The sequence below is a fragment of the Alosa pseudoharengus genome, unplaced genomic scaffold, assembly GCF_046254945.1.
Source record: "Alosa pseudoharengus isolate Yale_2024_CS ecotype anadromous, Long Island Sound unplaced genomic scaffold, YU_APseudo_1.1 YU_APseudo_1.1_scf_8, whole genome shotgun sequence".
Lineage (NCBI taxonomy): Eukaryota > Metazoa > Chordata > Actinopteri > Clupeiformes > Clupeidae > Alosa > Alosa pseudoharengus.
This window is the reverse complement of record NW_027468870.1, coordinates 4,196,364-4,211,168: the sequence shown is the minus strand read 5'-3', so window position 1 is coordinate 4,211,168 and position 14,805 is coordinate 4,196,364. Positions and strand designations below refer to the sequence as shown.

General features: G+C 47.2%; 1 protein-coding gene across 1 annotated transcript in view; it reads right to left on the bottom strand.

The window, feature by feature from the left end:
- Positions 1-5,900: 5,900 nt before the first annotated feature.
- grk6 (G protein-coupled receptor kinase 6) overlaps positions 5,901-14,805 on the bottom strand; it is an 80,801-nt gene continuing 71,896 nt past the window's right edge. Inside the window, exons 15-16 of the mRNA XM_076274813.1 lie at positions 11,559-11,693; positions 5,901-10,987 (exon numbers count right to left, since the gene is read on the bottom strand). Of these exons, the coding sequence (XP_076130928.1) occupies positions 10,937-10,987; positions 11,559-11,693 (186 nt within the window). The 3' untranslated portion in view covers positions 5,901-10,936. The remainder of the gene's footprint in view (positions 10,988-11,558; positions 11,694-14,805) is intronic.

Genomic DNA, 14,805 nt, shown 5'->3' with positions numbered 1-14,805 from the left:
CGTTGTCTACACATATCCCACCCCTTCCTTGGCAAAACGTCGACATGTGAATACATTGAGCCAATCATGTGGTGTGATGTGAATACATTGAGCCAATCATATGGTTTGTTGTGAAGACATCGTGCCAATCATGTGTTGTGATCTCGCCGCTGGAGCAAGATTGGTGTCGTGAAGCCTTGCGCACGCGCAGTTCGACCCAAAGACTGCCCGATGAGTGCCCAAAAAACGTTGGTATATGGCCGCCCAGTGGAGGGACTTGCTTAAAAGGACTTTGGCTTAGTTGACTTTACATTCTCCTATGTGGGCCTAACACTTCAGCCATTTGGAACAGAAGAACGCACCAGAATAGGCCTGTTTAGTAGGCCTAAGCAGGATTTGATGGCCGCATTCCTACACTTATAAAATGCAATTCAATGCGAAAGTAATCTAAGTATTCAGAATATCTGAGTAACGTAACGGAATACGTTACAGATTCCATTTTTGGGCATGTGTTCTGTATTCTGTAACGGAATACGTTTTGAAAGTAACCCTCCCAACACTGTCTATCTCTGAGATCAGGGGCAGGTCAGTGCTGGTTCATGGCATTTCATAGATAGGCTAAGTGCTAACGCTAACCCATATACATCATAGATAGGCTAAGTGCTAACGCTAACCCATATACATCACGCTGGCACAGAGAGATAGAGAGAGCAAGAGAGACCAGCTCACTGCCGCATTTAACAGATAGCCAAGTAGCTCCTGGCCACCGAAACATTCGTCCATCCTGCAGATAGTCACCGTAGACCACACAGCAGCAGTAGAGACGTTACCAAATGAGACCTTTTATTGAAGTGAAACATTTCATAACAAACAAAGACGACATCATCAAAGAAACACATTGAAATAAAATAACATCCAGTCATGTACGCATGTTTAATGTATAGATGCCATAGGCACGTATGGCTGAGAGGGCGCAGTCATGTACGCATGTTTAATGTATAGATGCCACAGGCACGTATGGATGAGTGGGAGCAGGGATACAGAGCCTATGCTGTCATCTATAGCCTATACTGTATAGGGCAGCCGTGGCCCACTGGTTAGCACTCTGGACTTGTAACCGGAGGGTTGCCGGTTCGAGCCCCGACCAGTGGGCCGCGGCTGAAGTGCCCTTGAGCAAGGCACCTAACCCCTCACTGCTCCCCGAGCGCCGCCGTTGAAGCAGGCAGCTCACTGCGCCGGGATTAGTTTGTGCTTCACCTCACTGTGTGCTGTTTGTGTTTCACTAATTCACCGATTGGGTTAAATGCAGAGACCAAATTTCCCTCACGGGATCAAAAAAGTATATATACTTATACTTAAATCTGTAACATATACTGTCATCTGTAGCATAATGTCATCTATAGCATATACTGTCATCTGTAGCCTATACTGTCATCTATAGCCTTTACTGTCATCTGTAACATATACTGTCATCTGTAGCCTATACTGTCATCTGTAGCATAATGTCATCTATAGCATATACTGTCATCTGTAGCATAATGTCATCTATACTGTCATCTAAAGCCTATACTGTCATCTGTAGCATATACTGTCATCTGTAGCCTTTACTGTCATCTGTAGCATATACTGTCATCTGTAGCATAATGTCATCTATAGCCTTTACTGTCATCTGTAGCATATACTGTCATCTATAGCCTATACTGTCATCTATAGCCTTTACTGTCATCTGTAGCATAATGTCATCTATAGCCTTTACTGTCATCTGTAGCATAATGTCATCTATAGCTTATACTGTCATCTATAGCCTTTACCGTAATCTGTAGCATACTGTCATCTGTAGCATAATGTCATCTATAGCCTTTACTGTCATCTGTAGCATATACTATCATCTGTAGCATGTCATCTATAGCCTTTACTGTCATCTGTAGCATATACTGTCATCTGTAGCATAATGTCATCTATAGCCTTTACTGTCATCTGTAGCATATACTGTCATCTGTAGCATAATGTCATCTATAGCCTTTACTGTCATCTGTAGCCTTTACTGTCATCTGTAGCATAATGTCATCTATAGCCTTTACTGTCATCTGTAGCATATACTGTCATCTGTAGCATAATGTCATCTATAGCCTTTACTGTCATCTGTAGCCTTTACTGTCATCTGTAGCATAATGTCATAGACAATAAAGGTGCTGCCCCCACCAATATGGCGGCCGCGTTTACGATGCCACCTAATAGAACTTGACAGTCAATCTAGGTATCTAGCTTTCTAATATCTATGGCTGAAAGCTGAAAGATTAAGGGTCTGGCCACGAATAACAGGTCTGTTTTTTGATTGGCTTAGCTTCCTGTATGCTGTGGGTTCAAAGTTTTTGGCATACTTGGCTGCAATGATCTTAGCTCTATAACCTTTGCTTGGCTGTCGGCATGGACGGATTATGAACTTTCGGGCCCTAAGCCCAGATGGGCCCAGAAGGGTATTAAGGGCCCCCCACTAATTTTTCACTATTTCAAGAAACAAAGTGTAAGTCATAATACAAGGCATAGAAATGCCAGAAACTTCGTTTTTTGGTACAAATTTAGTTGACAGTGCTATGTGTATAGCCCAGGGATGGAAATTAGCATCCGCCAACAGCCAAATATGGGTGAATGTGTGCACTGGTGGCTAACATACCCCAAATATAGTCAGATACGGTGGAATTTTCATAGGCCCTAATGGTTAAAAATAAAGTGTCTCCTACGGATAAGGGTAAATTGTGCTGATTTGAAGTAAGGCCTACCTATGATAACTTTTTTTTTTGTATATTTTATGGGCTTTTTGTGCCTTTATTTGAATAGGACAGTGGAGAGTGACAGGAAGCAAGTGGGAGAGAGAGAGATGGGGTGGGATCGGAAAATGACCGCAGGTCGGATTCGAACCTGGGTCCCCGTGGGCACTCGGACGCTGTACCCTGCTGCACCACAGCGCCTACGATAACCACCAGTGAGCCGGTCTCCCCGCAGCATGGTGCAGCGCCTCACTTTTTGACACTACAATAGGCTCACAAAGTGCGTCCAAATTCACCCATTTTTCTCTGTTGAACTCCTTGAGAAGTACTCATCACATTAAAGAGCACATCAGCACATTAACCTACACCCTTGCTTGGGGGGGGGGGGGGGGGTTGGCTAACATGCCTGTCTGCTCTCAGCAGGAGACGAGGTGGTTTGAGGAGATAGCCTAGGCCCCCTTCTGATCTCCACAGGTACCACACTCTGCACTGATGGAGAGGAGGAACTGGGACAACAGGAAGTGGGACCGATGGAGCCACACGACCACCAAAGGCTCCTGCCACGGTGGACCTGTGAAGAGCATTTGATTTCAGCCATTTATTTCACATGGACTGACAGGACACACCAATAGCTGTTCTCCAGCATTTTCCTAAACAATTGTGTTTGAATCTGAGAGGATTGACCCCCATCCTGTAAATTATGGACTAGAATCCATCATTGAAACTGTTGTGAGTGTCACAATTGTGATAATATACTGCTCACAAAAATTAAGGGAACACTTACATTAATTTCCACAATTGTTAAAACACATTTTTTGAAACCTTCCACCCTTTTCTCTATTCTCAAACTACATTCACAAAATGTCTGACAGTTCCCTCCAAAATAAAACACTCACCTCAAAAGTTTTACTTGTGCTCAGAGCCAAACAGTGTCAGAGTACCGATCTAGTGTATGATTTAAGTGTTCCCTTAATTTTTTTGAGCAGTATATTTTCCTCCATAAACAGTGGTGTAGTCTAGTTAGCTGTAGTGGGTATGCTGTGATGTAGTCTTGTTAGCTAGTGGGTATACTGTGATCAACCCCAAATGTTAATACGTATCCTTGCCTATTTTAAGTGGGTACACTGAGATGGTGATGTTTTTTAAGTGGGTACACTGAGATGGTGATGTTTTTTAAATGGGTACACTGTGTAGTCCTGAATATCACGTAGACCACACCACTGTCCATAAAGTATCCTTTTATCCGCTCCATGTCCAGTCTCTGTGTGTAATGACTCTTCCCTCAGTAATGTATGTGTGTGTGTGTGTGTGTGTGTAAGGTTGGGACTACTGATCTGGCCTCATAGAGTGCTGTCCAGTCTCTGTGTGTGTAATGACTCTTCCCTCCTGAGTAATGTGTGTGTGTGTGTGTAAGGTTGGGACTACTGATCTGGCCTCATAGAGTGCTGTCCAGTCTCTGTGTGTGTAATGACTCTTCCCTCCTGAGTAATGTGTGTGTGTGTGTGTGTGTGTAAGGTTGGGACTACTGATCTGGCCTCAAAGAGTGCTGGACTGTGACCTGCCCTACGACCTCTGTATGTCTCGTCTTGCACCAGTAAGACTCGATCTCAGTCAGAACTGGACCAGATCAGTAGTCCCAAACAAACACACACACACACACAACATCCCAACCTTACACACACACACACACAACATCCCAACCTTACACACACACACACACAACATCCCAACCTTACACACACACACACACACACACATAACATCCCAACCTTACACACACACACACAACATCCCAACCATACACACACACACACACACACAACATCCCAACCATACACACACACACACACACAACATCCCAACCTTACACACACACACACAACATCCCAACCATACACACACACACAACATCCCAACCATACACACACACACAACATCTCAACACACACACACAACATCCCAACCTTACACACACACACAACATCCCAACCTTACACACACACACACACAACACAACATCCCAACCATACACACACACACACAACATCCCAACCTTACACACACACACAGGCTGTTTGAATGTGGTATGATTTTCTGTGTGAAGTTTTATGGTTTCAATAGTGGTGAGAAGGAAACAAGACAAGACACACACACACACACATCTCAACCTTACACACACACACACACACACAACACCCCAACCTTACACACACACACACACACACAACACCCCAACCTTACACACACACACACAACATCCCAACCTTACACACACACACACACACACACATCTCAACCTTACACACACACACACACACACAACATCCCAACCTTACACACACACACACAACACCCCAACCTTACACACACACACACAACATCCCAACCTTACACACACACACACACATCTCAACCTTACACACACACACACACACACAACATCCCAACCTTACACACACACACACACAACATCCCAACCTTACACACACACACACAACATCCCAACCTTACACACACACAACATCTCAACCTTACACACACACACACAGAGACACACACACAACATCCCAACCTTACACACACACAACATCTCAACCTTACACACACACACACAGAGACACACACACAACATCCCACCCTTACACACACACACACACCTCAACCTTACACACACACACACAACACCCCAACCTTACACACACACACACAACATCCCAACCTTACACACACACAACATCCCAACCTTACACACACACAACATCTCAACCTTACACACACACACACAGAGACACACACACAACATCCCACCCTTACACACACACACACACCTCAACCTTACACACACACACACAACACCCCAACCTTACACACACACACACAACATCCCAACCTTACACACACACAACATCCCAACCTTACACACACACAACATCTCAACCTTACACACACACACACACAGAGACACACACACAACATCCCACCCTTACACACACACACACACCTCAACCTTACACACACACACACAGACACACACACACGATGAGAAGGAAACAAGACATGTGTATAAGAGTTGACTAAGAGTGCAGAACGTAGACATACTGTACCCAAGTGCTTAAAAACATGAAGCAATTTCACAGAATAACAGGAAAGAAATGCAGCACTTATTTCACCATTTAATGGACCGTTTCAGTAATTTAATGTTGCACCCCCACAGTCTGGCTTGAGGCAGGCCTCTGTTAAAAACATTGGGTTATAGTGGTCAAGAAAAAACAACATACGAATATTAGACTTAAGTTACGAGCTGAAATGTACTCATTCCATGGAGAGGCATTTCTCTCGGCCATAGTGCACATTTCCTCTCCATAAGAACACAGTGGGATTTTTATACACATACACTGGGACAGTAACAGATAATTCACCTTGACCAAAATCCCTGATAATTTTCATTGAAATATTGTTCACTGAAACAGCACAGAAAGATATGCCATCATCATCTTTCCATGATGTGACTCGAGAGTTTGACTTGGGTTTAAGAGTGAAGGCCCATTCACACAAAGAGCGATAACTATTAGATAACGATCCATAGAAAGATAACGAAAACCGTAACCATAGCGATCCAACAAGCATCCACACTGATCAAGACGAGGATAGTCTCTCCTCACGTTAATGAGTGTGATATCTAAAAATGTGATGGATTCTGATTGGCTGTCAGCTTTTTATCATTCTCACGATCCCAGATGATGACGTTCTTCACTTTGTTATCGTTATAGTTTACGTGTGTGTGTTCACTTTGTTATCGTTATAGTTTACATGTGTGTGTGTGTTCACTTTGTTATCGTTATAGTTTACGTGTGTGTGTGTGTGTTCACTTTGTTATCGTTATAGTTTACGTGTGTGTGTGTGCACACACTGACATTCATATGAGCTAGAGCGATACTTTTTTATATCGTTTTAATTATCGTTCTTGGTGTAAACGGCGAATGGACACACTGCTCTTTCAGAACACATACAGTAGGAACGTCCTCATACTTAAGGTAAAGAACCTTTCGTAGAACCCCCTTAATCATGGACAATGTCCTCATACTTAAGGTAAAGAACCTTTCTAAGACTCCCCTAAATCATGGACAGCAATAGGGAGGTTCTTAGTTTGGAGCTGATCTAGGGTCAGACTATTACTGTTCTTCAACAGTTCCTCCCATCAGCTACTTCAGAACTTTTCTTTAGAAGGATTTGAGGCTGAGAAAGAACTAATTGGCACCAGATAAGGTTCTTCTCCTGGACTCTTCTCCCAAAAAGGGTTTGAGGCTTCAACATCAGAGAGGCTTCGCCTTGAGGCTCTGAAGACTGGTCCTCCTGAGACCACACACACGCGCACACACACACACACGCACACACACACACACATACAAGCAAACACGCGCAGACAGACACACACAAATACACACACACAGGTCCACAGGCAGTCTACTAAGGTGAACGACAGCACAGCAGACAGACTCCTGTTCATCTGGTTAAGATGAGGAAGAGCGTCATCCTCTACTCAAAGTCCCCTTCATTGTGCTCTCACTTAAAACAACAATAAACAACAAAATAAAGCTACAAAAACAAATAACCATCTGAACTTTTTTAAAAACTGCACTCTTTGGGAATCACTTCCTTGGTGCAGTGGATTTGACATTATGGTATCCATGGCAACGGACCAACAGCTGCACATGCAGAGGGAGAACAAGACAGACACACAGAGGCTTGGACACAGTGCAAGCTGCTTTCACACACACGCACGCACGCACACACACACACACACACAGTATATACACATGATAAAACCTCAGTGCATTGCGCGGCAAAAATGAACCCAAGAGAATGCCAATAGTTGTGTGATGGACACGATTCGATACTGTACGCTCTCACAGTGTTCCAGCTTGGCTCAGACACATCGTCAAACACAAAACAAAACAAAACAAATTAAAATTAAGTTCAGTTCAGTCTTGCTCTACTGTAGGTACCGTGGTGTCTTCTTGTTTTCTTTTTTTTGTTTACACATAGATCATCCATTATTGCTAAACAAACAAACAAACAAACAAAATCAGAAGTGTCTTTTTTACACTGTACAGTACAGTAGACTGGAATGTACTTGAGCTGTGGTGGACAGAGGCGGAGTGGGGGGACACTGAGGACGCTGGGGACATGGCGACGTCGGGACGTTGGGGCACAGGTGGACGGGGTGGCCGATGGGGAATAAACGCAGAGATCTGCAGCATCCGAGAGCCCTCTACAGGGTGACAGCCCCTCACCCCCCCCCCCCCCCCTCCAGAGAAAGCACCCCTTCTTTCCACGGCACCCCAAAAGTGACCACAAATCACCTCTACACACACACACACACACACACACACACACTCCGTTCAGTCTGAGGACAGTAAGTTCATCGGCAGGTAATGAGCAGGGTTACCCAGCAGGGGGCGCTAGCACAGGGGAAGTTGCTGATGTGGGACTAAATGCGCTTCGTACCGGGGGCAGGGCAGGTCAGCGCAGAATAGAATACAGTTGAATTACATGGAATCGTTCTTGGACGCGTGTGCCAGAAGTATTGTACCAGGGCCAGGCGTGTTCGGCATAGAACAGAATCTTTCTTTTCCACATGCTCTGTTCGTATTGTACTGGGGGCAGGTCTGTTCCATATAAGCACGATGTACAGTACGTATTGCACTGGGGTCTGGACTGTTCCATATAAGCACGATGTACGTATTGTACTGGGGTCAGGTGAATTCCGTAAACGCATGATGTAAGTATTGTACGGGGGTCGGGTCTGTTCCACATCATAAGCACGATGTACGTATTGTACGGTGAGTTCCGTAAACGCACAATGTACGTATTGTACTGGGGGCAGGTCTGCTCCATATAAGCACGATGTACGTGTTGTACTGGGGTCAGGTCTGTTCAACTGCTGCTGCAAGATTACCAGTCCGGTGGGGGGCAGATGCTGGAACGCAGGGCTCCAGAACCGGGCAGTTCTGGCCCACATCTGCACCCCATCCGGCCCCGATCCGATCTGGATTCGGAGGCAAGCAGGATCAGCTTAAAGTCTATCCTCTGTAGATCGCCACGTTAAACAACACTAACACCATGTTATGTTATGAGTACCTCACCAGGCCAAAGGCAACTTTATCAGACATGCACACAGACTCCGTTTGTGAAGAGGGAAAAAAGTTGGAAGAAAAAAAAGAAAAAAGTATAAAAAAAGAAAAGAAAAGAGAACTGGTTTGGTCTGCAGTGCAAGTCCTGTAGTTCCTGATGAGAACTCTTTTAAAGGTACTTTTTGGCAAATGAGGCATATGACTAGGGGCTAGGACACTGGGTGAGGCAGGAGAGAGAGAGAGAGAGAGATAGAGAGAGAGATAGAGGGATGAGAGAGAGGCAAATGACTTGGGGCTAGGACACTGGGTGAGGCGGGAGAGAGAGAGATGGATAAAGATAGAGGGATGAAGAGAGAGGGATGAGAGAGAGGCAAATGAAGACCCAGCAGTAACAGGGTCTGAATGTGAGGAGAGAAAGAGGCGGAGAGAGAGAGGGAGGAATGAAGAGAGAGAGGGAAGAATGGAGAGAGGGAGGAATGAAGAGAGAGAGGGATGACTGAAGAGAGAGAGGGAGGAATGGAGAGAGAGAGGGAGGAATGAAGAGAGAGAGGGATGAATGAAGAGAGAGAGAGGGAGGAATGGAGAGAGAGACAAAGAAAAAGGCGACGAGAGAGAAAGTGAGATATGCAGGAAGAGAGAGGGATGAGAGAGAGGGATGAGAGAGAGGGATGAGAGAGAGGGATGAGAGAGAGGGATGAGAGAGAGGCAAATGAAGACCCAGCAGTTACAAGGTCCACATGTGAGAAGAGAAATAAAGAGAAGCAGAGAGAGAGAGAGACAGAAGGAAGGATGGAGAGAGAGACAGAAGGAAGGATGGAGAGAGAGACAGAAGGAAGGATGGAGAGAGAGACAGAAGGAAGGATGGAGAGAGAGACAGAAGGAAGGATGGAGAGAGAGACAGAAGGAAGGATGGAGAGAGAGAAAGAAGGAGAGATGGAGAGAGAGACAGAAGGAAGGATGGAGAGAGAGAAAGAAGGAAGGATGGAGAGAGAGACAGAAGGAAGGATGGAGAGAGAGACAGAAGGAAGGATGGAGAGAGAGAGAAGGAGAGATGGGGAGGAAGACCCACTCAGAGCCTCCCAGCTGAGGTCTATGGAGCAGTCCAGGTGACAACACACACACACATACACACACATATATGCACTTCTGCACCTACATCACATCCGTTTGGTTTTCCTAATAGATCTCAGACATGGTCCTAGCACACACACACACACACACACTTCTGCGCCGCAGTTATGCAGTAAATGCTCGAAAGGAACCCTCTAAAGTAGTACCAGAATGAACCTTCTAAAGTAGTTTTAAGCAACATGGCCTCTAAGTCTTTGTTTACATCGGCATCATGCACGTTTTATGTCATGACTACACACGGGATCATTTTGATTGTCTGAACTAACATATATGTATGTTTATATATATATACATATATAAAAAGAGAAATATAAATATAAAAATATTTCCGAACAGACACTTGTCCCCCTGCGTTATATCATGTTATATAATATAAATATTATATAATATAAATATTATGTGCAATATGTTTCAGTAGCTAACAGTGGGACATCTCGGACAGGACTCCAATGCGGACGCAAGCTGGGGATGTGGACCGATGACGTGGAACAGGGCGACGGGGGGGGTGTACTGTAGGTGAGGACGGCGCATAGCACACCTGTCCCACCTGGTAGACCTCTTCACCTTTTGCTATGCCTTGGATGGCAAGCACATGGACAGCTTGGCTATAGTGAAAATATACATTCCAATATTTATATAGAGGTGTGGTTTTTTTGTCTTGCTTTTTAAAAATACAAATGTGCAAATATTGTAAACAAATGGAATCCTCTGTGTTGGGCCACTCCGGGGTGGGGGTGGGGGGGGGGGGTTGGGGGCAGTAGGCAGGATTTCGGGGGGGGCAGCTTTGGGAGGGTTGGCCAGGGGGTGCGGAGGGGCAGGGGTGGGCATCTCGGCGAGGGGGCACAGAAGGGGCAGGGGTGGGCATCTTGGGGTGGGCATCTCGGCGAGGGAGCAGGGATGGGCATCTCGGTGGGCACCTCTCTCTCACAGCCTGGTGGGTTCCTCATCACTGTCGCTGCAGTTCCCACAGCACTCCTGTAGAGGGCGACACAGAGGAGCACTTTGAGCAGCTCACACAGGAACAGCTGAAATACCAGAGAGGCTGGACACTCTAGCCCATATCTACAGGGCATCCCAATACAACCCAGTAAACCAATAGCAAGTGGTAAACCTCCTAATAGAAGAGTCCTTTGTTTTTAAGAGAATGAAGTCATAGGTCTCCTCTATTAGAGGGTTTACCATGTAAACAGTCTCAACTTTAGTGGCACTCTGTTATTACATTGATATTATTAAAGTGCTATATTGTTCTTTGAGGGCAAAAATTATCCCAAAACCCAGAATAGACCAAACAGTATACGATAGAGTTCTGAGACATGGCAGCTGGCTTAGCTACATTTACCAGTTCACTTTGGGGGGAGTTTAAATAGGCCATTTGATAGCCTACTAGAGTTATTTCTCTGTGACTATTCTGTACATTAATCTGCCTTGCTGTTTTATTTTGAATCTCCCCTGGTCTTACCTGTCTCCCGAAGAGCCTCTGTAGCGGGCCCTGTTTGGGTGGGGGTGAGGGCTGTGTGTGTGTGTGTGTGTGTGTGTGTGTGTGTACCTGTCTCCCGAAGAGCCTCTGTAGCAGGCCCTGTTTGGGTGGGGGTGAGGGTTGTCCTCTCCAGTCCAGGTCAGGGGGGATGCTTCCGTCTGGGTTGAGGACGTTGAGCTCTTGAAAGCACTCCGACTCGATCATCTGCACACACACACACACACACATAACACGACACACGGGCTTGTGAGTGTACAGTTGCCTTGGCAACCAAGGCCCTGGCTGTGATTGGACAGCGAGCTGAAGAGGCCAGCACGAGGCGGCCTGTGATGCAATCAGAGATACGGAGCCTGATGAGCTGAGTCACGAAACCTGGAGCACAGCTTTTAACCACGCCACGCCAGTACACGCCAGGACACGGCAGGACACGCCACGCCAGGACACGCCACGCCAGGACACGCCACGCCACGCCACGCCAGGACACACCACGCCAGGCCAGGACACGCCACGCCAGGACACGCCACGCCAGGACACGCCACGCCAGGACACGCCACGGCAGGACACGCCACGCCAGGACACGCCACGCCACGCCAGGACACGCCACGCCAGGACACGCCAGGACACGCGACGCCAGGACACGCCACGCCACGCCACGGCAGGACACGCCACGCCAGGACACACCACGCCAGGACACGCCAGGACACACCACGCCGGGACACGGCAGGACACGCCACGCCAGGACACGCCACGCCACGCCGCGCCAGGACACGCCACACCAGGACACGCCACGCCAGGACACACCACGCCAGGACACGCCACGCCACGCCACGCCAGGCCACGCCAGGACACGCCACGCCACGCCACGCCACGCCAGGACACGCCACGCCAGGACACGCCACGCCAGGACACGCCAGGACACACCACGCCGGGACACGCCGCGCCAGGACACGGCAGGACACGCCACGCCAGGACACGCCACGCCACGCCGCGCCAGGACACGCCACGCCAGGCCACGCCAGGACACGCCACGCCATGCCAGGACACGCCACGCCAGGACACACCACGCCAGGACACGCCACGCCAGGACGCATGAGTTAGTCACGCCAAGACACATGAGTTAGTCACGCCAGGACACATGAGTTAGTCACGCCAAGACACATGAGTTAGTCACGCCAGGACACATGAGTTAGTCACGCCAGGACACATGAGTTAGTCACGCCAAGACACATGAGTTAGTCACGCCAGGACACATGAGTTAGTCACGCCAGGACACATGAGTTAGTCACGCCAGGACACATGGTAGTCTCGTAACCAGGAGCACAGCATTCCTAACCACGCCAGGACACATGGCGTTTCCAGAGTGATACGACATGAGGGATATGAGCAAGACCAACACGCCACGCCAGGCCACGCCAGGACACGCCACGCCAGGACACGCCACACCAGGACACACCACGCCAGGACACGCCACGCCAGGACACGCCACGGCAGGACACGCCACGCCAGGACACGCCAGGACACGCCACGCCAGGACATGCCACGCCACGCCACGCCATGACACGCCAGGACACGCCACGCCAGGACACGCCACGCCACGACACGACACGCCAGGACGCATGAGTTAGTCACGCCAAGACACATGAGTTAGTCACGCCAGGACACATGAGTTAGTCACGCCAAGACACATGAGTTAGTCACGCCAGGACACATGAGTTAGTCACGCCAGGACACATGAGTTAGTCACGCCAAGACACATGAGTTAGTCACGCCAAGACACATGAGTTAGTCACGCCAGGACACAACCCAGAGTGATACGACATGAGGGATATGAGCAAGACCAACAAGGCAGTCCATCACATTGTGCTATGTGTGTGTAGGTCTTCTACACCCTCACACACACGAGTGCATTTAATTAGCTATTTCAGAACATGACATCAATCAGTGTGGAAACGTTTTGTGAACATGATGATAATAACAACAGCATGCATTAAGCTTAACACTATTTATGCATAACAGCATTACTCTATTGATGTACAGCATCTCTAAACCCTCCTACACACAAAGATATGATGCATCTTACTCAATGCAACATCAGTAATCTCATGTGACGTCTGATCCCCCATCTGACATCTACCCCTTTCTGCCCTGTATGTGCTGAGGCAATGAGTAGGCAGATGCTATACACCGATACAGTCACTCAAACGACCCATCAGCCACTGGGCTGGAATTCAGCTGCAGTCTCCCATTCCACTTCTGCAACAGCAGCCCCCCCTAGTGGTCCCTTACTGCCTTGCTATTCACCAACTTCAGGGCAGATACAGTTCTGGACAAATCAAGAGACCACTGCAAAATGATCAGCTTTTCTCTGATGTTACTATTTATACGTATGTGTAAAATTAGCAATTTTGTATTATTCTTTCAAAAAAGAGGCCTGTTTCGTTCCGTTCTCGCCGTGCACTTCACCCCACCTTCTTTCTGTACGTTATTTTGAGGTCATCCTACGGTTGCTTCTTTCTGTACGTTATTTTGAGGTCATCCTACGGTTGCTGAGTGACATTCCAATGAGTTGACGTCATCCAGATTAGACCCTCTGCTGGTCTGTAGCTTTGTCGTCCCCAGTGTCTGCTGCTTGACCTTTTACCTTGTTCTTATGAGCCGCCCTCTTAGAAATGTTAAGGATGGAAGCAACCTGGCGCTCCCTGTACCCCTCTGCCAGTAAAGCCGGAATTGAACCCTTCTTTGACTCACTTAAAAGCTTTCTTTTCAACTCTTTTGGCATGATCAATAGTTATTTTTGATTCCAATTACTTTTGATGTACTATTAGCACTGTTTTTGCCATCCAGATGGTCCTATTGCAAGAGGATAGTGATGACCACAGCAGGTTTTCATACTTTTCCTCGTTTAATAAGATTTGGTTCAGGTGATCACCTAATCAGCACCTTAGTAAGTAGAATGAGGTGTGCTTGTGTTGATATTTAACAGACATTGGGATGGAATGGCTGTCATACTTGCAGAGATGCTGATTTCAGTAAAAATTGCACTGCTCTCTTAATGTTTTCCAGAGCTGTATTTTATTGTGCACCTGTGACTGGTGACACAGAACTCTCTTATGATGCGTAGGGCTTAATATAACGCCTCTACACCTTTACACAGGTAGAAGTGCACAGATATTAAAATGTAATAACTGTGTCCCCTTTAGCAGCAATGAATGGGTGCAATACATTTGCACATTGGTGGTGGTTAGTGAGGTTCATTGTAAAGCAGTGTTTCTTAACTGGCTGGGGCACCTGCACCGTACGCCGGTGACCCGGGTTC